General features: G+C 46.0%; 1 protein-coding gene and 1 pseudogene across 18 annotated transcripts in view; one reads left to right on the forward strand and one right to left on the reverse strand.

Moving 5' to 3' along the window:
• LOC130537196 (ribonuclease inhibitor-like) overlaps positions 1-15,200 on the forward strand; it is a 267,517-nt gene extending 252,317 nt beyond the window's left edge. For 16 of the 18 annotated variants that reach the window (XM_057053786.1, XM_057053782.1, XM_057053780.1 and 13 more), the window contains 3 exons: positions 13,331-13,504; positions 13,711-13,884; positions 14,416-15,200. In XM_057053786.1, the coding sequence (XP_056909766.1) occupies positions 13,331-13,504; positions 13,711-13,884; positions 14,416-14,596 (529 nt within the window). In that variant the 3' untranslated portion in view covers positions 14,597-15,200. The remainder of the gene's footprint in view (positions 1-13,330; positions 13,505-13,710; positions 13,885-14,415) is intronic. The other 2 variants (XM_057053775.1, XM_057053774.1) reach the window with 2 other exon arrangements.
• A 214-nt stretch (positions 15,201-15,414) lies between these two features.
• LOC130537197 (uncharacterized protein K02A2.6-like) lies at positions 15,415-18,998 on the reverse strand (annotated as a pseudogene).
• Positions 18,999-23,572: the final 4,574 nt, after the last annotated feature.

The raw sequence follows: 23,572 nt of genomic DNA on the forward strand, positions 1-23,572 counted from the left end.
AGCTGGTGGACGGCAAGATGGACCCTCTACAGTTTGCATATTGACCAGGCATTGGTGTGGATGATGCTGTCATCTACCTGCTGCACCGGTCACTCTCACACCTAGAGGGCACCGGGAGCACTGTGAGAGTCATGTTCTTTGACTTCTCCAGTGCCTTCAACACAGTCCAGCCATCATTGCTGAGAGGGAAGATGGAGGGAGCCGGAGTCGACGGTCACCTAACTGCCTGGACCATCGACTACCTCACCAACAGACTACAGTACGTCAGGCTCCGCGACTGTGAGTCCGAGGTGGTAGTCTGCAGCACGGGGGCACCGCAGGGTACAGTTCTCTCCCCTTTCCTCTTCACTCTCGACACATCTGACTTCAGCCACAACTCGGACAGCTGCCACCTCCAGAAGTTCTCCTACGATACAGCCGACGTGTGTCTGAGGGGAACAAACTGGAATACAGGGAGGTCATCACCAACTTTGTTGCCTGGTGTGGACTAAACCATCTGCGCATCAACACCAGCAAGACAAAGGAGGTGGTGATCGACTTCAGTAGGAAGGCTTCTCACATTGCACCCGTGAACATCCAGGGTTTGGACATTGAGATCGTGGAGGAGAACAAATACCTGGGTGTTCATCTCAACAATGGACTGGACTGGACTCATAACACAGACGCCCTGTACAAGAAGGGCCAAAGCCGTCTCCATCTGCTGAGGAGACTGAGGTCCTTTGTAGTGTGCAGGTCACTGCTTAGGACTTTTTATGACTCTGTGGTGGCATCGGTGATCTTCTACGCTGTGGTCTGCTGGAGCTGTGGGAGCTCAGAGAGGGACAGGAAGAGACTCAACAAGCTGGTCAGACGGGCTGGCTCAGTCCTGGACTGCTCTCTGGACTCCATTGAGGAGGTGGGTGAGAGGAGGATGTTGGCCAAGCTGACATCAATTATGGACACCCCTCTCACCCCCTACACAAGACTGTGGGGGCCTTAGGCAGCTCCTCCAGCAGCAGACTGTTACACCCACGGTGTAAAAGGAACGTTACCGCAGTCATTTATCCCAACTGCTGTCAGATTGTTCAACATGCACAACTGTTAATGTAGCACCAATAACCCAGGGTTGGCATGTTTGCACTAACTAACCATAACTACCTCTGGGATGTCTTATTTGCACCTTCATTTTTTTCTTCACACTGTCCGACACTCCTTCTGAACATAATTTTAATTTCTGTATATACTGTATAATATAGATAGCAATGTACATAATGTAAGAGTCTTTTTATTTTTATTTTTTCTCTCTTAGTACTTTTCTGTATTGTACACCACGGGCTACCTGTCACGGAGTGAGCCGTGCCACGTTTGCATTTCATTTCCATTCCGTTCTGTCTTGGTTTACTTGGTTTAAGCATTTCACACACACCACTTTTTACCATAGCTTCTTATTGGAATACATTGTAGCCGACATGCACGGCATGGCCAACCGGCATTTATGTTACAATTAGTTCCACCCAAGTAAACAACGCGCGTCATATTGCCTCACCGTGTCACCTCCCGTCTGTTTAACGTTGCCCAAAGAATCACACTCACACTATGGCTGTTTAAAAGCATCAAGGTTTATTTGTTTGTCATTTATCAAAAGCACCAATATTTCAATAGCTCACCAGCAGGACATACTTCCTGGTTCGGGGAAACCGATGGACTGTTCAATGATTGTATACATGGAGGGGTTTCGCGAGGTGCTACGGCACAATCTATTTTAGCGGGGGTGTTTTAAAAGAGTAAGTTGAACATGTATTTACTATGCACTGGGTGGTTTTTGGTGGTGGACATTTGTTTTGGACATTTTACGCATATTTTGTATTTTCTTTTCGGTTGTTGTTTTGAGTTTCGACATGTATTAGTTACAGTAATAATTTTGATAAATGGTTTAACCTGTGGGAGGGCTACAGGTATAAAAGCCCTGTAGTAGGCCCCAGACGGGGTTCTTCTTTTTGGTTAGTGAGTGGTTGGTTGGGGGTTGTTGAGTTGGTTGGTCGTTGTTTGAAAAAAGGAAATTGATGGGAAAAGAGTTAAAGTTGTGGTGGATAAAAGTGTGCAGGGTCTGTAAGGTATCCTGTGGATTTAGCCTGGCATCTTTCGGAGGCACAGCGCTGTAAATATTTGCACCCTTTTGAAACAGAAAAATAAAGTCTATTTTTGGGAAAAAAGGAACGTCCATCTCCCTCTGTCTCCTCCACCGCCGATCATCCTTGCGACACTACCGCTGTAACGTGCGATTTTCCCGAGTGGGATCAATAAAGTCTTTTATCCTGATCCTTACTTACACCATTTAAAGCCAACAAGTGTTTTTCAGGACAATAGAGTAGAAAAATAGAATGTCTTGGTCGGAGCTCAGGATCAGAATTATTTTGTCTCTTTATCTTCCAAAGAAGAACTTCTTTAGACTGAACTTTTGTTTCTTCTTTTGTTTCTTGTCACGGAGGAGTTGCTGCAAAGACAAAGATCATTTATTAGATTCAAGAATGTGACATCAGTCAGAAGTCAGAAACACAGAAGGAGGTGGAGGCAGCTCACCTGCAGCTGGACGAGTCTCTCGCTCAGGAGTTGGATCTCCTTCCTGTTGGAGGTCCTTTTCCTCCGAGATCCTTTCATGGTCCCAGAACATCTCCTCCAGCTTCCTCTGGGTCTCAGTCCAGATCACTTCACACTTTGTGAGGTCGGACACCATCTCCTTGGTCTTGAGCTGAGTCTGGTGTCTCAGCTCCTGATCAGCCAGCTTCTTGCAGCATTGTTCTTGGAGACGGGCACATTTTTCTTCTGCCTGCTTTAGTGCCGCCTGAGTGCTGCTCAGCAGGGCCAAGGTGTCCGCGTGATCCTCAGCCAGCGTTCTCCTTTCCTGCTCGACCCTGGATATCTGCTGGTCTTTTCCCACCAGAAGTCCCTTCAGGCCTGATCTCTTGCTGCCAGCTCTCTTCTGATGGCTGCATTCTTTGGGAGCTCCTGCACTCCTGCAGAGATTCTCCTCGGTTCTCCTCCTTCAGCTGCTGAGGCTTCCAAGGCTGCAGCTCCTCCTTCTTGGACACGGGGCCCAGCCTGGCTTCATTCTTGCAGCTCTGTCCTCTGGATTTCCTGACATCATCCAGAGCTCTGGAAAACAACTGAGTGAAGAAGCACAATGACAATTTACAACAAATGCACTCTTGTTTTAAATCCCCTGAATTCAATGTCGTCTGTACTTCAATGGGATATAAAGGGAGACGCTCCAATGCATGTCTGGATTTTATTGACTTATATTTAGAGATGATTCTTATGGAGATCACTAAGTATTAAGTAAATCAAATATATTATAGCGATGGAAACGTACGCTATTGCTTTCAAAATGTCACTGAGTGTCAGTTTAAATTAAAACATAAATACAAAGACTGTAATAATCAACAGTCGTGAGTAGGTAATTAAATAAATGGCAACAAGCCAGGGTGGTGTTTGAGTGACTCCTGAGTGAAGCGTGTTACCCTGCTGACTCCTCGATGTCCTGTTGCCATTCTGCTGGATTAGAAGGTTCCCAACTGCTGTAATAAAATAAGCTTTCCAACTGGTATAATGGTCTAACACAACTGATGCCACCCATGTGTTTATTTGCCTTTATCGGTCCCCTTATAACATGGATTATTAGTCTTTGATGTGTGGACATAAAAGGTCCTTTGAAAAGGTCCTTTGTGCCAAGTGTATCATTTAAATGGCATTTAAAGCATTGATTTAGTCCTGGCATGGGAAACTTCCTCCTGTCTAAGTGAACCTTGAACCTTGTTTGATTAGACTGGAATAACGTAGAATATTATGGTGTGGATTTATTGAGTGGCCAGTTTCCATATTGATAATGCACAGATTGGTGTAGTATAGCAGAATTATGGCATTAGAGCAGAATTGTTCCCTGCAGTAAGCTGAAAAACATGACTCCTTTTTAAACCATTTTTAGACAGAAATAAAAAAAACCTGCAGAAAAAAATGCTGTCTACTATCACTTTAATATGAAATCTAGAATTCAAATTGTGGATTGATATGAATGATCCAGCGACACCATCAGATATCCATTCAAAGGTGCATGAAATGATGAGGGCGGCCTACTTCACTTCTGAGTGCTCCCCTCATGGACTTGTCATTATTGGGAAAAGCTATTAAGAGACTTAAAAAAGCAGGTCAGAAAAGAGCCCTGATGTGTTCACACACATGAAGAAAGCACAGTTTTTCTAAATACGTGAATCACTGACAACAGAAGCCATCCTGTTAGGTTCAAACAACCTGAAACACGAGAAACACAAATGAGGCAAAGACAACAGTTGGAATTTTACTTGCAAGGAGAACGGAGAGATGTGCTCAGTTACAGATCTCCAACACGTTCTGACGCACACCTCCCGCCATCCTTCTTTTATTGGAATTAGGAGGTCCCTAGTTACAGAAGTCAAATGTGTCTAAGGGAGGGGGGACACAAGATAGCAGGTCCCAAACAGAGCAAGAGACTGTAAATCATAATGGTGAGATTATACGTAGGCCTTCACTGATTTGATTAGCTTAGCTCGCAAACAGCACATTCTTCTATATCAGACAGATTAAGAGAACATCTCCTGTCTCCAGTCAATGTCACTTCTCCAACAGCCGCCGCATTTCTGTCGCCCTTGATCAGAGAAGTTCAAGTTGACATATCAAGCATCATGAACATTAAGCATTAGCAAATAACAGGAAACATTAAGTAATGTGAAACAATATAAGAATATAACAAGGCAAAAGCAAATAAGAGATAACTTTAACATAATGGATCTAACACATCCCAAAAAAGAGAAAAGCCCAAGTGTGAAGTGAGCCCCCTGTTAAACCTTGGTACCGAAAGCCCGCAGTCATTCTCATCTGAGGTGGCTTCATTCCAGCCAGAAGCCCAAACCTGCCTCCCTCTTAAAGGGGCAGCAGGTCAGTCCAACCACAGAAACCTTCATGAAGATCTGAAGCTTTCAGCATCCACAATTGTTGCACCTCACTTCCATTGGAGTCCAAATCAGAAGTCAACAAGTTGATTCTACACCGATTCTACACAATGCAACCATTTTAAAAAGGTTTCCATCCATAAGTTTTCACACATTTTTACATAAATCTGTTTGTTCATCGCCTCCTTCTGTTGTAATGGTCATTAAAGAAAATGACCTTATTGGAGTTTTTCTCCTCACAAATATGACTTTCTATGAACGATGCAATAAATGCAGCTTGCAATCTAAGACAATATGGAAGTATGTGTATATAATAGTAGTGGAAGTAGCTCATAAAATAATACATTTGCTCTTCTCATCGAATCTTTCTATGTTATTAAAGAAAAACCTGCTCTTAGTCAACAACATCTAAGACATCAGCCAAAAATCCTAATTTTCTACAATCTAATATAAAACAGTAGAGAAGAGTCTTTCTGCAGAGACCCTGGTGGCAGGAATGCAGAAGTATCACCTGCTCAACTTGGAAGGTGGAGCAGAAACCACCAGCTGAGAAGGTCCTCAGCGAGAGGAAGTGGTGGAGAACCATGAAACTTACTTGCTAAGCTCCACCTCAGCTCCAGAGACGGGCTGAGCTGGAGCTGTGGCACCAGGTATCGCCCAGAAGAGCCTCCAACAAACAAGCTCTTCTCTTGGGAGGAGAGGGCTTTGAATCTCAGCTCAGTGTGCTTGTCTCTAGTAGGTGGCAGCTGCACCTTTTCCTGAGCTCCTTGTTGATGCCCTGAGGGGAATTGATGCTCCTGCAATGTTTTCTGGCAGCATTGAGCTTGCAGTGGGGCAATCAAACACACTGTGGGGGGCTCTCTTTCCTTCTCTCATCTGGAGAACAAGTGACACCAGCTGCCAATCATTGTTGGAGAAATGTGCAGTCAGGGGAACGATGCGTCCAGACTATAGCCACCCTTCCAGCATCCAGCAGTGTCTAAAACCTTTGATTTGGTTTCACCAGAGAGTGTAGGGATTGCAGGGTCGCTGCAGCATCGCCCACAAGCTATCAGGAGTGGGTCGCTTTGTCCCAACTCCTGACAAGAGTTGAGTGCTATTGAGAAATGTGGTCTCACAAACTTGGAAGGTATTTTGACCCACACACACTTTACATACGCTGGAGATCTTGTCCAACCGCCGTGAAAGAACCAAAATAGGAACATACGGCAGATAAGCCGGTGCAGGACCAGAGGTTTGTTGCTTGTAAGCTGTGTTTTGCTCTGGTACATGTTGATTTTTATTTGTCTTCTCTCAAAATATTGTTATTTTAGCCTAAGTGGCTGCAGTTTATCAGAGACCAGCTGTGATTGGAGACGGGCACATTTTCTTCTGCCTGCTTTAGTGCCGCCTGAGTGCTGCTCAGCAGGGCCAAGGTGTCCGCGTGATCCTCAGCCAGCGTTCTCCTTTCCTGCTCGACCCTGGATATCTGCTGGTCTTTTCCCACCAGAAGTCCCTTCAGGTGCCTGATCTCTTGCTGCCAGCTCTCTTCTGATGGCTGCATCTTTGGGAGCTCCTGCACTCCTGCAGAGATTCTCCTCGGTTCTCCTCCTTCAGCTGCTGAGGCTTCCAAGGCTGCAGCTCCTCCTTCTTGGACGGGGTCCGGCCTGGCTTCATTCTTGCAGCTCTGTCCTCTGGATTTCCTGACATCATCCAGAGCTCTGGAAAACAACTGAGTGAAGAAGCACAATGACAATTTACAACAAATGCACTCTTGTTTTAAATCCCCTGAATTCAATGTCGTCTGTACTTCAATGGGATATAAAGGGAGACGCTCCAATGCATGTCTGGATTTTATTGACTTATATTTAGAGATGATTCTTATGGAGATCACTAAGTATTAAGTAAATCAAATATATTATAGCGATGGAAACGTACGCTATTGCTTTCAAAATGTCACTGAGTGTCAGTTTAAATTAAAACATAAATACAAAGACTGTAATAATCAACAGTCAGTGAGGTAATTAAATAAATGGCAACAAGCCAGGGTGGTGTTTGAGTGACTCCTGAGTGAAGCGTGTTATCCTGCTGACTCCTCGATGTCCTGTTGCCATTCTGCTGGATTAGAAGGTTCCCAACTGCTGTAATAAAATAAGCTTTCCAACTGGTATAATGGTCTAACACAACTGATGCCACCCATGTGTTTATTTGCCTTTATCGGTCCCCTTATAACATGGATTATTAGTCTTTGATGTGTGGACATAAAAGGTCCTTTGAAAAGGTCCTTTGTGCCAAGTGTATCATTTAAATGGCATTTAAAGCATTGATTTAGTCCTGGCATGGGGGAAACTTCCTCCTGTCTAAGTGAACCTTGAACCTTGTTTGATTAGACTGGAATAACGTAGAATATTATGGTGGTGATTTATTGAGTGGCCAGTTTCCATATTGATAATGCACAGATTGGTGTAGTATAGCAGAATTATGGCATTAGAGCAGAATTGTTCCCTGCAGTAAGCTGAAAAACATGACTCCCTTTAAACCATTTTTAGACAGAATAAAAAAAAACCTGCAGAAAAAAATGCTGTCTACTATCACTTTAATATGAAATCTAGAATTCAAATTGTGGATTGATATGAATGATCCAGCGACACCATCAGATATCCATTCAAAGGTGCATGAAATGATGAGGGCGGCCTACTTCACTTCTGAGTGCTCCCCTCATGGACTTGTCATTATTGGGAAAAGCTATTAAGAGACTTAAAAAAGCAGGTCAGAAAAGAGCCCTGATGTGTTCACACACATGAAGAAAGCACAGTTTTTCTAAATACGTGAATCACTGACACAACAGAAGCCATCCTGTTAGGTTCAAACAACCTGAAACACGAGAACACAAATGAGGCAAAGACAACAGTTGGAATTTTACTTGCAAGGAGAACGGAGAGATGTGCTCAGTTACAGATCTCCAACACGTTCTGACGCACACCTCCCGCCATCCTTCTTTTATTGGAATTAGGAGGAGGTCCCTAGTTACAGAAGTCAAATGTGTCTAAGGGAGGGGGGACACAAGATAGCAGGTCCCAAACAGAGCAAGAGACTGTAAATCATAATGGTGAGATTATACGTAGGCCTTCACTGATTTGATTAGCTTAGCTCGCAAACAGCACATTCTTCTATATCAGACAGATTAAGAGAACATCTCCTGTCTCCAGTCAATGTCACTTCTCCAACAGCCGCCGCATTTCTGTCGCCCTTGATCAGAGAAGTTCAAGTTGACATATCAAGCATCATGAACATTAAGCATTAGCAAATAACAGGAAACATTAAGTAATGTGAAACAAATATACAAGAATATAACAAGGCAAAAGCAAATAAGAGATAACTTTAACATAATGGATCTAACACATCCCAAAAAAGAGAAAAGCCCAAGTGTGAAGTGAGCCCCCTGTTAAACCTTGGTACCGAAAGCCCGCAGTCATTCTCATCTGAGGTGGCTTCATTCCAGCCAGAAGCCCAAACCTGCCTCCCTCTAAAAGGGGGCAGCAGGTCAGTCCAACCACAGAAACCTTCATGAAGATCTGAAGCTTTCAGCATCCACAATTGTTGCACCTCACTTCCATTGGAGTCCAAATCAGAAGTCAACAAGTTGATTCTACACCGATTCTACACAATGCAACCATTTTAAAAAGGTTTCCATCCATAAGTTTTCACACATTTTTACATAAATCTGTTTGTTCATCGCCTCCTTCTGTTGTAATGGTCATTAAAGAAAATGACCTTATTGGAGTTTTTCTCCTCACAAATATGACTTTCTATGAACGATGCAATAAATGCAGCTTGCAATCTAAGACAATATGGAAGTATGTGTATATAATAGTAGTGGAAGTAGCTCATAAAATAATACATTTGCTCTTCTCATCGAATCTTTCTATGTTATTAAAGAAAAACCTGCTCTTAGTCAACAACATCTAAGACATCAGCCAAAAATCCTATTTTCTACAATTCTAATATAAAACAGTAGAGAAGAGTCTTTCTGCAGAGACCCTGGTGGCAGGAATGCAGAAGTATCACCTGCTCAACTTGGAAGGTGGAGCAGAACCACCAGCTGAGAAGGTCCTCAGCGAGAGGAAGTGGTGGAGAACCATGAAACTTGCTAAGCTCCACCTCAGCTCCAGAGACGGGCTGAGCTGGAGCTGTGGCACCAGGTATCGCCCAGAAGAGCCTCCAACAACAAGCTCTTCTCTTGGGAGGAGAGGGCTTTGAATCTCAGCTCAGTGTGCTTGTCTCTAGTAGGTGGCAGCTGCACCTTTTCCTGAGCTCCTTGTTGATGCCCTGAGGGGAATGATGCTCCTGCAATGTTTTCTGGCAGCATTGAGCTTGCAGTGGGGCAATCAAACACACTGTGGGGGGGTTCTCTTTCCTTCTCTCATCTGGAGAACAAGTGACACCAGCTGCCAATCATTGTTGGAGAAATGTGCAGTCAGGGGAACGATGCGTCCAGACTATAGCCACCCTTCCAGCATCCAGCAGTGTCTAAAACCTTTGATTTGGTTTCACCAGAGAGTGTAGGGATTGCAGGGTCGCTGCAGCATCGCCCACAAGCTGTCAGGAGTGGGTCGCTTTGTCCCAACTCCTGACAAGAGTTGAGTGCTATTGAGAAATGTGGTCTCACAAACTTGGAAGGTATTTTGACACACACACTTTACATACGCTGGAGATCTTGTCCAACCGCCGTGAAAGAACCCAAAATAGGAACATACGGCAGATAAGCCGGTGCAGGACCAGAGGTTTGTTGCTTGTAAGCTGTGTTTTGCTCTGGTACATGTTGATTTTTATTTGTCTTCTCTCAAAATAATTGTTATTTTAGCCTAAGTGGCTGCAGTTTATCAGAGACCAGCTGTGATTGGAGACGGGCACATTTTCTTCTGCCTGCTTTAGTGCCGCCTGAGTGCTGCTCAGCAGGGCCAAGGTGTCCGCGTGATCCTCAGCCAGCGTTCTCCTTTCCTGCTCGACCCTGGATATCTGCTGGTCTTTTCCCACCAGAAGTCCCTTCAGGTGCCTGATCTCTTGCTGCCAGCTCTCTTCTGATGGCTGCATTCTTTGGGAGCTCCTGCACTCCTGCAGAGATTCTCCTCGGTTCTCCTCCTTCAGCTGCTGAGGCTTCCAAGGCTGCAGCTCCTCCTTCTTGGACACGGGGTCCGGCCTGGCTTCATTCTTGCAGCTCTGTCCTCTGGATTTCCTGACATCATCCAGAGCTCTGGAAAACAACTGAGTGAAGAAGCACAATGACAATTTACAACAAATGCACTCTTGTTTTAAATCCCCTGAATTCAATGTCGTCTGTACTTCAATGGGATATAAAGGGAGACGCTCCAATGCATGTCTGGATTTTATTGACTTATATTTAGAGATGATTCTTATGGAGATCACTAAGTATTAAGTAAATCAAATATATTATAGCGATGGAAACGTACGCTATTGCTTTCAAAATGTCACTGAGTGTCAGTTTAAATTAAAACATAAATACAAAGACTGTAATAATCAACAGTCAGTGAGGTAATTAAATAAATGGCAACAAGCCAGGGTGGTGTTTGAGTGACTCCTGAGTGAAGCGTGTTATCCTGCTGACTCCTCGATGTCCTGTTGCCATTCTGCTGGATTAGAAGGTTCCCAACTGCTGTAATAAAATAAGCTTTCCAACTGGTATAATGGTCTAACACAACTGATGCCACCCATGTGTTTATTTGCCTTTATCGGTCCCCTTATAACATGGTTATTAGTCTTTGATGTGTGGACATAAAAGGTCCTTTGAAAAGGTCCTTTGTGCCAAGTGTATCATTTAAATGGCATTTAAAGCATTGATTTAGTCCTGGCATGGGAAACTTCCTCCTGTCTAAGTGAACCTTGAACCTTGTTTGATTAGACTGGAATAACGTAGAATATTATGGTGTGGATTTATTGAGTGGCCAGTTTCCATATTGATAATGCACAGATTGGTGTAGTATAGCAGAATTATGGCATTAGAGCAGAATTGTTCCCTGCAGTAAGCTGAAAAACATGACTCCCTTTAAACCATTTTTAGACAGAAATAAAAAAAAACCTGCAGAAAAAAATGCTGTCTACTATCACTTTAATATGAAATCTAGAATTCAAATTGTGGATTGATATGAATGATCCAGCGACACCATCAGATATCCATTCAAAGGTGCATGAAATGATGAGGGCGGCCTACTTCACTTCTGAGTGCTCCCCTCATGGACTTGTCATTATTGGGAAAAGCTATTAAGAGACTTAAAAAAGCAGGTCAGAAAAGAGCCCTGATGTGTTCACACACATGAAGAAAGCACAGTTTTTCTAAATACGTGAATCACTGACAACAGAAGCCATCCTGTTAGGTTCAAACAACCTGAAACACGAGAAACACAAATGAGGCAAAGACAACAGTTTGGAATTTTACTTGCAAGGAGAACGGAGAGATGTGCTCAGTTACAGATCTCCAACACGTTCTGACGCACACCTCCCGCCATCCTTCTTTTATTGGAATTAGGAGGTCCCTAGTTACAGAAGTCAAATGTGTCTAAGGGAGGGGGGACACAAGATAGCAGGTCCCAAACAGAGCAAGAGACTGTAAATCATAATGGTGAGATTATACGTAGGCCTTCACTGATTTGATTAGCTTAGCTCGCAAACAGCACATTCTTCTATATCAGACAGATTAAGAGAACATCTCCTGTCTCCAGTCAATGTCACTTCTCCAACAGCCGCCGCATTTCTGTCGCCCTTGATCAGAGAAGTTCAAGTTGACATATCAAGCATCATGAACATTAAGCATTAGCAAATAACAGGAAACATTAAGTAATGTGAAACAATATAAGAATATAACAAGGCAAAAGCAAATAAGAGATAACTTTAACATAATGGATCTAACACATCCCAAAAAAGAGAAAAGCCCAAGTGTGAAGTGAGCCCCCTGTTAAACCTTGGTACCGAAAGCCCGCAGTCATTCTCATCTGAGGTGGCTTCATTCCAGCCAGAAGCCCAAACCTGCCTCCCTCTTAAAGGGGCAGCAGGTCAGTCCAACCACAGAAACCTTCATGAAGATCTGAAGCTTTCAGCATCCACAATTGTTGCACCTCACTTCCATTGGAGTCCAAATCAGAAGTCAACAAGTTGATTCTACACCGATTCTACACAATGCAACCATTTTAAAAAGGTTTCCATCCATAAGTTTTCACACATTTTTACATAAATCTGTTTGTTCATCGCCTCCTTCTGTTGTAATGGTCATTAAAGAAAATGACCTTATTGGAGTTTTTCTCCTCACAAATATGACTTTCTATGAACAATGCAATAAATGCAGCTGCAATCTAAGACAATATGGAAGTATGTGTATATAATAGTAGTGGAAGTAGCTCATAAAATAATACATTTGCTCTTCTCATCGAATCTTTCTATGTTATTAAAGAAAAACCTGCTCTTAGTCAACAACATCTAAGACATCAGCCAAAAATCCTAATTTTCTACAATCTAATATAAAACAGTAGAGAAGAGTCTTTCTGCAGAGACACTGGTGGCAGGAATGCAGAAGTATCACCTGCTCAACTTGGAAGGTGGAGCAGAAACCACCAGCTGAGAAGGTCCTCAGCGAGAGGAAGTGGTGGAGAACCATGAAACTTGCTAAGCTCCACCTCAGCTCCAGAGACGGGCTGAGCTGGAGCTGTGGCACCAGGTATCGCCCAGAAGAGCCTCCAACAAACAAGCTCTTCTCTTGGGAGGAGAGGGCTTTGAATCTCAGCTCAGTGTGCTTGTCTCTAGTAGGTGGCAGCTGCACCTTTTCCTGAGCTCCTTGTTGATGCCCTGAGGGGAATTGATGCTCCTGCAATGTTTTCTGGCAGCATTGAGCTTGCAGTGGGGCAATCAAACACACTGTGGGGGGGCTCTCTTTCCTTCTCTCATCTGGAGAACAAGTGACACCAGCTGCCAATCATTGTTGGAGAAATGTGCAGTCAGGGGAACGATGCGTCCAGACTATAGCCACCCTTCCAGCATCCAGCAGTGTCTAAAACCTTTGATTTGGTTTCACCAGAGAGTAGGGATTGCAGGGTCGCTGCAGCATCGCCCACAAGCTATCAGGAGTGGGTCACTTTGTCCCAACTCCTGACAAGAGTTGAGTGCTATTGAGAAATGTGGTCTCACAAACTTGGAAGGTATTTTGACCCACACACACTTTACATACGCTGGAGATCTTGTCCAACCGCCCTGAAAGAACCCAAAATAGGAACATACGGCAGATAAGCCGGTGCAGGACCAGAGGTTTGTTGCTTGTAAGCTGTGTTTTGCTCTGGTACATGTTGATTTTTATTTGTCTTCTCTCAAAATAATTGTTATTTTAGCCTAAGTGGCTGCAGTTTATCAGAGACCAGCTGTGATTCTGTGGCCTCAGCTCTGAAGTCCAACCTCTCCCATCTGAGGGTTCTGGACCTGAGCTTCAACCCGTTGCAGGATTCAGGAGTGAAGCGGCTCTGTTCTGGACTGGAGAGTCCAAACTGTAAACTGGAGAGGCTCAGGTCAGTCTTCATTTTTCTACCTATATACCAGCTGCTAAGATGGTGAAGTGAGGCTGTTCTCAACACTGCTGTGATGCACCACATTAAAAACATTCCTTGGAATATCGTGAATTCAGGTCTGACCCAACTAAGAACTAACGTCGGTTTAGTACTGACGCAGATAACATGCAGACCTGCACCGTATAACCTCATCCTGCATTTTTCAGATTGATTGACTGCAGTTTATCAGAGATCAGCTGTGGCTCTCTGGCCTCGGCGCTGAGGTCCAATCCCTCCCATCTCAGAGAACTGGACCTGAGTGGGAACCAGCTGCAGGATTCAGGAGTGAAGCTGCTCTGTGGTTTTCTCCAGGATCCAAACTGCCGACTGGAAACTCTGGGGTAAACACCATTCTCAAAAATGTCCATTAGTCCATCCGAGGGTCCTCACACTTCCTGAGTGTGTGTGTTGTGCCCAGTTCCTTCAGGAGGGAGGGCCACACGGGGACCACTTATTCATGATAAATTGATTTAAGGACAATGAAAAAGCCCACAGATGGTAACCAAAATTAGACAAAACTAGGTGAGGGTGCCTGGTAGGCACCAGCCAACGAGGAGGGAGATGGTGAGGGAGACAGGAAGTCATCTAAGACAGGTTGTGCCTTTAAAGATGAGCCACAGGTGAGATGGATCTCCATGATGAGATGGGAGGGAAAGAGGTGGGAGAACCTGGGAAGAGTGAGGGCCAGAACAATATATATTCTCCTTTGGAACAGTGCAAACCTGAGAGGTTGGAATTGTGGTAATTACATATTACTATCATTTTTTAACCTGTAATTAAATTAAATATTTACAGATCATGCCTTTGATTAACCTTTCAGATGAATACTGGTTTCACTTATAACCTTATAAAAGTTTCCCTTCTTTATTTAGATTAAACTACTGCAGCTTATCAGAGATCAGCTGTGGCTCTCTGGCCTCGGCGCTGAGGTCCAATCCCTCCCATCTCAGAGAACTGGACCTGAGTTGGAACCAGCTGCAGGATTCAGGAGTGAAGCTGCTGTCTGATCTCGTAGAGAATCCAGACTATGGGCTGGAGACATTGAAACAGTAGCTGGTTGAAGCCAGTCAACTCCCGCTCATCTGCCGCATCACTCACTGACCACTGGTGAAGAGCATCTGTGGAAACATCTGCCGTCTACTCCCTCCATAGATGAAAAATTCCGTTTTAAAAAAGCGCTGGTGGACTTTCAGGAGATCAGTCGATGGTCGACAAAGCAGAAGCAGCTTCGCCTTGAAGTTAAATTAGTTCCTGGTATCACACAATGCATCTTTATAAAGTTCTAAATGGCTCCTCGGCCACTCTTAGAAGCATGGAAACATTCTCTTAATTGTCTCTTCAAATGTCTGTATTATACGTTACTATTTTACATCATGCCTTCAGAATCTTTAGGGTTTAGTATTTACTGTCTCTGTGACATGGAGCATTGGAATATTTCAGCTGCAGCCAGCAAAAACCCATCAGAATGACGGCTATCGGTGGGAACCGCAGCTCATTTGACTTTAGTCAGTCTGTTCAATGTTATAGGATTTATTGCAAATTTAAAGATGTCAAGAATGGAATATCAGCTTAAATGGAATCAAACATAAAGGGAAAAGGCCTCCTTTAAGTTTACTGCAAAAATAAACACAAAATCAAGAGCGACACGCGCCAAAAACGTCTCATTCTCTTTTCTGTCTCCACTCATTCTTTTATATTCTCTTAAGATAATGGGGACGGGGTCGTGTGATAACAAAACAACCTAATTGGGGACTGTTGCGTTTGCAAAGTAAAGGCAATACAACTTAAATTACTATTGACACACAATCGTGTGTGCCTTTTATTAAAGCGACAACATGTAGAGGAAAAAATAGTAAGAGCGGGAAAAACCACACACCCCAGCCCTTAAACTCCCACGGTTCGTTAAAGGGACCGTGCCAAATTACCCGACTTAGTTGTCGGCAAATAGGGCGAGCGAGTGAGGAACTCATACATGGCAAAATGCTCAATAGGACTATGGCAATGGAACAGATATGAACAATTATGGTGAATTATGATATTTGAGTACATGAACAGCTGTAGAGAATTATGAGATACAAGTGACCGCTACACATGCCCCCCCAGAATTCACCATCACAAAGCCAGATGGCCAGATTGTGTGCGTCGAAGCGGTATTGGTGGTGCTAGAGGAGCAGGGGAAACAGGACGCGCAGGGCGGTCAGTGGCACTGACAGAGCTTTCAGGGATCTGTGTTCCTCTCAGAGGACTGGGCCGAGCGGGGGGGACGACCTCGCCGCGGGGGCACGGCCGTGGCAACTGGCTGACCAAGGTCCAAGTGAGCTGCCTTGAGGCGGTCTATCGTAACGCGTTCAGGTCGGCCTCCCACGTCTAGCAAAAATGCTTGTCCCCGCTCTCCAAAACACGAAAAGGCCCATCATAAGGTGGCTGCAGCGGGCCTCGATGAGCACCATGGCGGATAAAAACATAGTCTGCCCTCTCCAAGGATGGTGGGACATGGGATGGTGGCAAACCATGCTGGGAAATAGGGATGGGTGCAAAAACCTTGGCAGCATCGAGGAGTGTTGCACGCTGTGCGCTCGCAGACCAAGGCGCTGTAGTGTTGGGGACAAACTCACCTGGCACCCGCAGTGGCTCTCCATACACCATCTCCGCCGAGGAACACTGCAGGTCATCTTTGGGGGCGGTGCGCAGCCCCAACAAGACCCAAGGAAGTCTGTCCACCCAGCTACTGTCCTTCAGAGACGCCCGAAGAGCAGCCTTCATGGAGCGGTGAAACCGCTCACACATGCCGTTGGCCTGTGGGTGGTATGCCGTTGTGTGATGCAGTTTCACCCCCAAGCTCTCCCCTACAGAAGTCCAGAGCTCAGAGGTGAATTGCGAGCCACGGTCAGATGAGATGTCAGCAGGGGGACCGAAGCGGGCAAGTCCCAATAAACGCACGTGCCACCTCGGCCGAGGTGGCAGACTGCAGGGGCACCGCCTCTGGCCAGCGGGTGGTCCTGTCCACCATTGTGAGGAGGTAAGTGCAGCCACGGAAAGGGGGAAAGGGCCCAACCAGGTCCACATAGACATGGTCGAAGCGTCGCTCTGGCACTGGAAATGGGGCCAGCGGGGCCCTAGCATGGCACTGTACCTTTGAGCGCTGGCATGCGACGCACATGGCAGCCCAATCCCTGACGTCCTTTCTGAGCCCATGCCAAACAAATTTAGACGTTGAGAAGCCTTCCTCCCCGGATGGGAGAGGTTGTGGACTGAATCAAACAGCGCCGCCTCCAAACCGCGGGCACAACAGGGCGTAGCTGACCGGTACTGACATCACAGAGAAGCGTGACCCCAGTACTCCCAAAAGGAACCTCGCACAGCTGCAGCCCTGTGGCTGCAGACTTTAGAGCCTGGACATCACTGTCTGTGGTTTGGTCCACTGCCATCTGTCCATAGTCAAGTCCCATGTGGACAGCGCCCGTGACGGCCCGGGAGAGGCAGTCCGCAACGACATTGGTCTTACCAGCCAGGTGTTTAATGTAGGAAAGGTGCCTCTGCTGCCGAGCTGACCATGGTTCCGCCGTCTTTGCCATCGCGAAGGTGAGGGGCTTGTGATCCACAAAGGCAGTGAAAGACCTGCCCTCAAGCAGAGGACGGAAATGGCGAATGGCCAGGTAGAGGCCAAGGAGCTCACGGTCAAACGTGCTGTACTTTGCTCATTGGGTCGTAGCTGCCTACTAAAAAAGGCCAGGGGTTGCCAAGCACCTTCTACCCATTGTTCATGCACCGCACCCACTGCGTAATCCGAGGCATCCGTGGTGATTGAGATTGGCGCGTCAGGCAATGGGTGCGCCAACAGTGTAGCATTGGCCAGAGCAGCCTTAACATTCTCGAATGCGCGCTGTCGCATGTCGGACCAGTCAACCATGTGCTTGGGAACTGCCCCTTTCAAACAGTCATACAGTGGCCGCATGAGGTCCGCTGCCCGGGGGAGGAAACGGTGGTAAAAATTCACCATACCCAGGAACTCCTGGAGCGCCTTGACCGTGACTGGGTGGGGAAAGCTCGCGATGGCCTCCACCTTTTCCGGCAGGGGAACTGCTCCGTACCGTGTCACGTGATGGCCCAGGAAGTCGATGGTAGACAGTCCAAACTGGCACTTCGCTGGGTTTATGATGAGCCCATGCTGGCTGAGGCGCTGGACAAGAGCCCTGAGGTGTGCCACGTGCTCAGCCTGAGACGTGCTTGCGACGAGGATGTCATCCAAGTACACAAATAGGAATGGCAGGTCGCGTAGGACGGGTCCATCAGGCGCTGAAAAGTCTGTGCTGCGCTTTTAAGACCAAAGGGCATCCGTAAAAACTCAAACAGGCCGAACGTGGTGATTACCGCGTGTCTTGGGGACATCGGGAGGGTGGACTGGTACCTGGTGATAGCCACGGACAAGGTCTACCTTCGAAAAGACCGTTTTCCCAGCCAGATGCGCGGAAAAATCTGTATGTGGGGGACAGGGTAATGGTCCGGGGTGGTGGCATCGTTGAGCCTGCGGTAATCGCCACATGGCCGCCAACCCCCACCCGGCTTCTCCACCATGTGCCAGAGGTGACGCCCAAGGGCTCTTGGAGCGGCGAATGATGCCCAGGCGTTCCATTGTCTCGAACTCCGCTCGAGCAATGGAGAGCTTGGCCGGGTCCAGACGCCTGGCCCGAGCATGCACAGGGGCACCCGTGGTGGCAATGTGGTGTTCCACACCATGCTTGGCCGTGGCAGATGAAAACGTGGGCTGAGTCAGAGCAGGAAACTCGGTGAGGAGGCAAAGGAAAATGTCTGCAGTGGGGAGCATGCTGGAAAGCCTGACTGAGTCTGTAACACCAAGAGTGCATTCATACGAACAGAAAGTGACTGCATCCACAAGGCGTCTATTTTTGACATCGACCAGAAGTCCAAAAGCGCAGAGGAAGTCTGCACCAATCAGTGGCACAGTCACCTTGGCAGTCACAAAGTTCCATCCAAAACGCTGTCCACCAAAACACAACTCCACATACCTCACCCCATACGTGCAGATGGGGCTGCCGTTCGCTGCTTCCATAGGGGGCCCATGGGACTCTGACAGCATGTCCAACCTCGACGCTGGCAGGACACTCCTCTGAGCACCTGTGTCACAGAGGAAACGTCGTCCGGAGAGAGAGTCCTGGATGAACAGCAGCCGGCCAGTTTGGCCGACGCTCATGGCTACTGCTGAGCGCCGGCCCTGGCGTTTCCCTGCGGAGGTGGGCCGGTGAGTTGAAATGCATGGAGGGCGGCACCGCCTGGCTTTGACCCCAAACCGTGCATGGAAAAAGCACAGCCCAGAAACCTGTTGATGCCGAGGAGCCGCTGCTGCAGCTGTGAGGAACGCAGCCACATAGGTCGGTTGGGAGGCGAAGAAGAATTTATCCGCCTCAGCAGCAAGCGCACGGCAGATTGCTGTGTTGGCCAAAGCAGCCCGCACTTGGGGAGGCAACAGTCGCAGGAAAAGCTGGATGAAGAGAAAATCGGGCTTGTGTTCGCCCAAAAGATCTAACATTTTGTCCATCAGTTCGGAAGGCTTGGACTCGCCCAGCCCCTGCAAAGAGAAAAGGCGGCTAGCCCTCTCTGCATCGGAAAGTTCGAACGTTCGTAAGAGGTGAGCCTTCAAAGTGCCATACTTGTTCTCCGGCGGTGGCTGTTTAAGAATGCTTACGACTCTGGATGCCGTAGCACTCCCAAGAGCAGAAACCACATAATATTTGGTCTCATCCGCGGTGATTTCTCGCAGCGCGAACTGTGCCTCCGCTTGAGCAAACCACGCAGTTGCCGAAGTCTCCCAAAACTCCGGCAGCTTCAATGAAACTGCATTCGTCGCCATGGTCGAAAATAAAAGTCACTGAATGATACGTCCAGCGAGAGTCGGGGTCACCAGTGTTGCGTTTGCAAAGTAAATGGCAATACAACTTAAATTACTATTGACACACAATCGTGTGTGCCTTTTATTATAACGGAGAAAACAAGTAAGAGACGGGGGCTCATTGCTTAAAATTGTAAAAGCGGGAAAACCACACCCCTCTGCCATTGAACTCCCATGGTCCGTTAAAGGGACCGTGCCAAATTACCCGACTTAGTTGTCGGCAAATAGTGCGAGCGAGTGAGGAACTCATACATGGCAAAATGCTCAATAGGACTATGGCAATGGAACAGATATGAACAATGATGGTGAATTATGATATTTGAGTACATGAACAGCTGTAGAGAATTATGAGATACAAGTGACCTACAGCACTGATTTTTCCAATGACCCTTACGCTTGCAATAATTACAAGTACTACCATCTTCAGACCTATTCCAAGACAGACGTTCAACCAGGGGGTGAAACTGACTCCAGCCTCCCAGGGGGGGGGAAAAAACTCTTATGAGTCAAAATACTCGTCAGCTAGCACAGCTGCTTCTTGAGGAACTTTAACCTTTCTTTCATTTATAAAGGTAGCTATACTGCCAGGCACACAGCTTTTTAGTTGCTCAAGAATAATTAGGTTACTCAGTTGTTCAAGGTTTCAACGCCAGATGCAACACACCAACGATTAAATTGAGTGTCCAAATCACGCACAAATTCCACATGAGTCTGTGTATCCTGTTTTCGAACACTCCTAAAGCGCTGCCTATAAGCTTCAGGGACCAATTCGTATGCTCTCAACACCGCTGCCTTGACATGGTCATAGTTTCGGCCCTCTGATTTGGAAAGTGAGCCATAAGCTTCCTGTGCCTTCAGAACACACTGAAGAAGGAGGGTGCGATCATCATCAGACCAACCCCTGGTCTCTGCCACTCTCTCAAATAAGGAAAAAAAAGATCTGGATCCCTCTCTGTGAAGCTTGGAACCAAACGCAAATTAGTTAGTACATCAAAAGCACCCTTCTCTGGAACAGAACCAGTATTTAACAGCTTTCCTTCCTTTAACAGATCTAGTCGACATTGCTCTAGTTCAACTTTAGCCCTCTCAGTTTTCTGCCTCATGACTTCCATTTCCAATTCCCTATTCTGTTTAAAAGTTTCATGTTCAAATTGTAACCTCAGAAGTTTTTTTCTGTTGCTCAAATGTTAAAAACTCCACCCTGGCTGATGGCATGAACAAAGATTTTTTACTCAGCTCCTTAGTTACCAATATTTTATCTTCAATCACCTTTTCTTTCACAGCCACCCTTAGCGTTTCTTTCAGCTTTTTATCTGTGATTTCAATTCCAACGTGCTCAGCAATTTTCAAAAGTTGATCTTTGGTACATTGGTCCAACAACTCCTCAGTGGGAGACTGAACAAACTCCTCCACCAAGGAAGCCATACTCCGTTGTACCTCCAAACAAGAGTCATCAACCCCCTCTACCATAGACTGGAAAAATCGTCCTAACTAAGCTCAACCCTAGTCTTCAAGCAGTTACCGGTGAGAGGCTTTTAATCACAGAACCCAGCGGGGCTGGAAAGCACCTGCTATGCAGCCACTTCCAGGAACCCCTGGACGTGAACCTGAGCATATAGCTCTACTCACTTTCACCACCACATCAATGTTGCCACCACAGTTCCCTACACAGAACAGAAGATAAACCTACCAGGGGGTGAGACTCCAAAAACACCAGAAAAACTTGAACACAAAACTTAATCAAAACTAAGCACTGACACCATTATCCAAAGTGTATTCCTCCCTCTAAATCAAATCCTTTCCCTAGTCGATTGGACGAGCCCCCATTTTGTCATGAACCAGCTCAGGGCTCAGACAAATTAGGGAGAACACACGTGATGGATTTTTAGTGATGGGCAAATGATACCGAGGCTTCGGAGCTTGTGTCACTCTTCCCGAAGCGGAGTGATTCGAAAGACTGTGTCGGAGCTTGTATCGAAACACCAGTGACACGTGACCGATGGCGTTCGAACGTCCTCGCTGTTTTGCTTCACGCTTCATTGCTTCCAAATGTTTCGAAGCCTTTCATTGGCTCAGCCTCTCAGTGTGTGTCATTGGCTCATGGCATTTCAACGCATTCTGAGACAGATTTGAGTGGTTGGATGGCATACCAGCTGTATAAGATGCATTATTATGCTCCAAAATTGTTGGGTTGTGAGGAGATAGAGATTTGGAGAGTGAGAGCTAGAGTATTTTGGCAAGTTTCATGGCGAGTATCACCAATAAGCAACATTCTAGAGTTTGGGGGAGGGCATCTGCATATTGTATTGTAAAGACGATATAATCATTATTATGAATGAACAAAACCCCTGGATGAGCACACAATGAACTTTTATTGGTGTCATGGGATTGAAACAGTGCTAGTGCACTGTTCAGCTTCAGTTGTCCACCAGATGTCACCGTCACGGAAGTCTCGAAGCTTTGAATCTTTTTCGACACAATTGTTAGGAAAGCCTCAGTGCTTCATGAGGCTTCACTTTCCCACCCCTATAGAGTTTAGAAAAAAGGGAATTTATTGATTGATCATGCAAAACAACAAACCAAATCAGAACACCCCAGCAGACCCGGAGGGAGCCAAGCAAAAGACTGACTGCCAAGACTGTGGAGCATTTATAGCCCTCACAGCTGATCAGTCCAGGTGAGCTGGATCGCCACGTAGCAGCACTTGCCCCCCACTGCCTGCAGAAGGGAGGAGACAACAGAGAGGCAGGCAGAGAAGACACAGCCAGGGTCGTCACAACCACCACGTGTCTTTTAGATCAGCTGCACGTCATTAAGGCGGCCATCAAGCATTGTGTGTTTAAAAAGGTGCTTCCGGTAAATGATTTCAAAATAAAACCATGGCAACCAACTATGGCGACACCACAGCATCCCTGCTGTCGTAGCTCGACAACCCAGAATCTTCAAAACTATAATATGCGCCCAGTTGCAAATTCTTTCGTGAATTTCGATTCAAGATCAATTCTTTATTATGACTAGTAGGTTTATTTTGAAAATAACTGTAGTAATTTCCTGTTTGAGCAGTCACACATCGTCCGTCAGTGAGGAAGAAGCGTCCTCTGGCTGTCGCATCATCCACCTGCTGCTGGAGAGAACATCACGACCAAAGTTTAACCTCTCGGTTCGGTTCCTGTCTCAACCTTCAAATCAGAAGCTGTGGAAAACCGTTTGAAACAGATCCGAAAACTAAACAGCCTATTTGCATCCTAAACTGCAACATTACAGACTTTGCAACTCATGTGAAGCAGCAGGAAACTAAACCGCTATTGATAAAATAATTTAGAAAATCAACAATGAATGCATTGAACTTTGTTGTCAGCAAAATATGTTCTAAGTTGAAGGAAAATGAGGTCTCAAAGTCTGCAGTGGTGGGAATAAGATTCGCCATTGTTTCGGTCCATATTTGTCCCGATATTCTAACTTTTACTGTCATTTCTTCAACTTCAATCATTTATCTCAAATTCCTTTCGACAAAACTGCCCCTAAATCGATCACAGGGACGAAGATCGGTCACTAATCGGTGTATTACGACTGCGACCTCGAGTGGCCGCTTCAGGAACTGCATGCAGGTGGAGCAGAGTTCTGGTTTAATCTGTCAGATATTAATTTTGGATGTTTTGTGATGTGACAAATAGCAACCTTTATTTGCATTTTTATTGATTAAAACAGAAAGGATAAGAATTATTTCGTCTCTTTATCTTCCAAAGAAGAACTTCTTTAGACTGAACTTCGTCCTTTGTTTCTTCTTTTGTTCCTTTTCTCGACGGAGTTGCTGCAAAGACAAAGATCATTTATTAGATTAAAGAATGTGACATCAGTCAGAAGTCAGAAACACAGAAGGAGGTGGAGGCAGCTCACCTGCAGCTGGACGAGTCTCTCGCTCAGGAGTTGGATCTCCTTCCTGTTGGAGGTCTCCTTTTCCTCCGAGATCCTTTCATGGTTCCCCAGCATCTCGTCCAGCTTCCTCTGGGTCTCAGTCCAGATCACTTCATACTTTGTGAGGTCGGACACCATCTGTTTGGTCTTGAGCTGAGTCTGGTGTCTCAGCTCCTGATCAGCCAGCTCCTTGCAGCATTGTTCTT

Source organism: Takifugu flavidus, chromosome 14 (assembly GCF_003711565.1).
Source record: "Takifugu flavidus isolate HTHZ2018 chromosome 14, ASM371156v2, whole genome shotgun sequence".
NCBI lineage: Eukaryota > Metazoa > Chordata > Actinopteri > Tetraodontiformes > Tetraodontidae > Takifugu > Takifugu flavidus.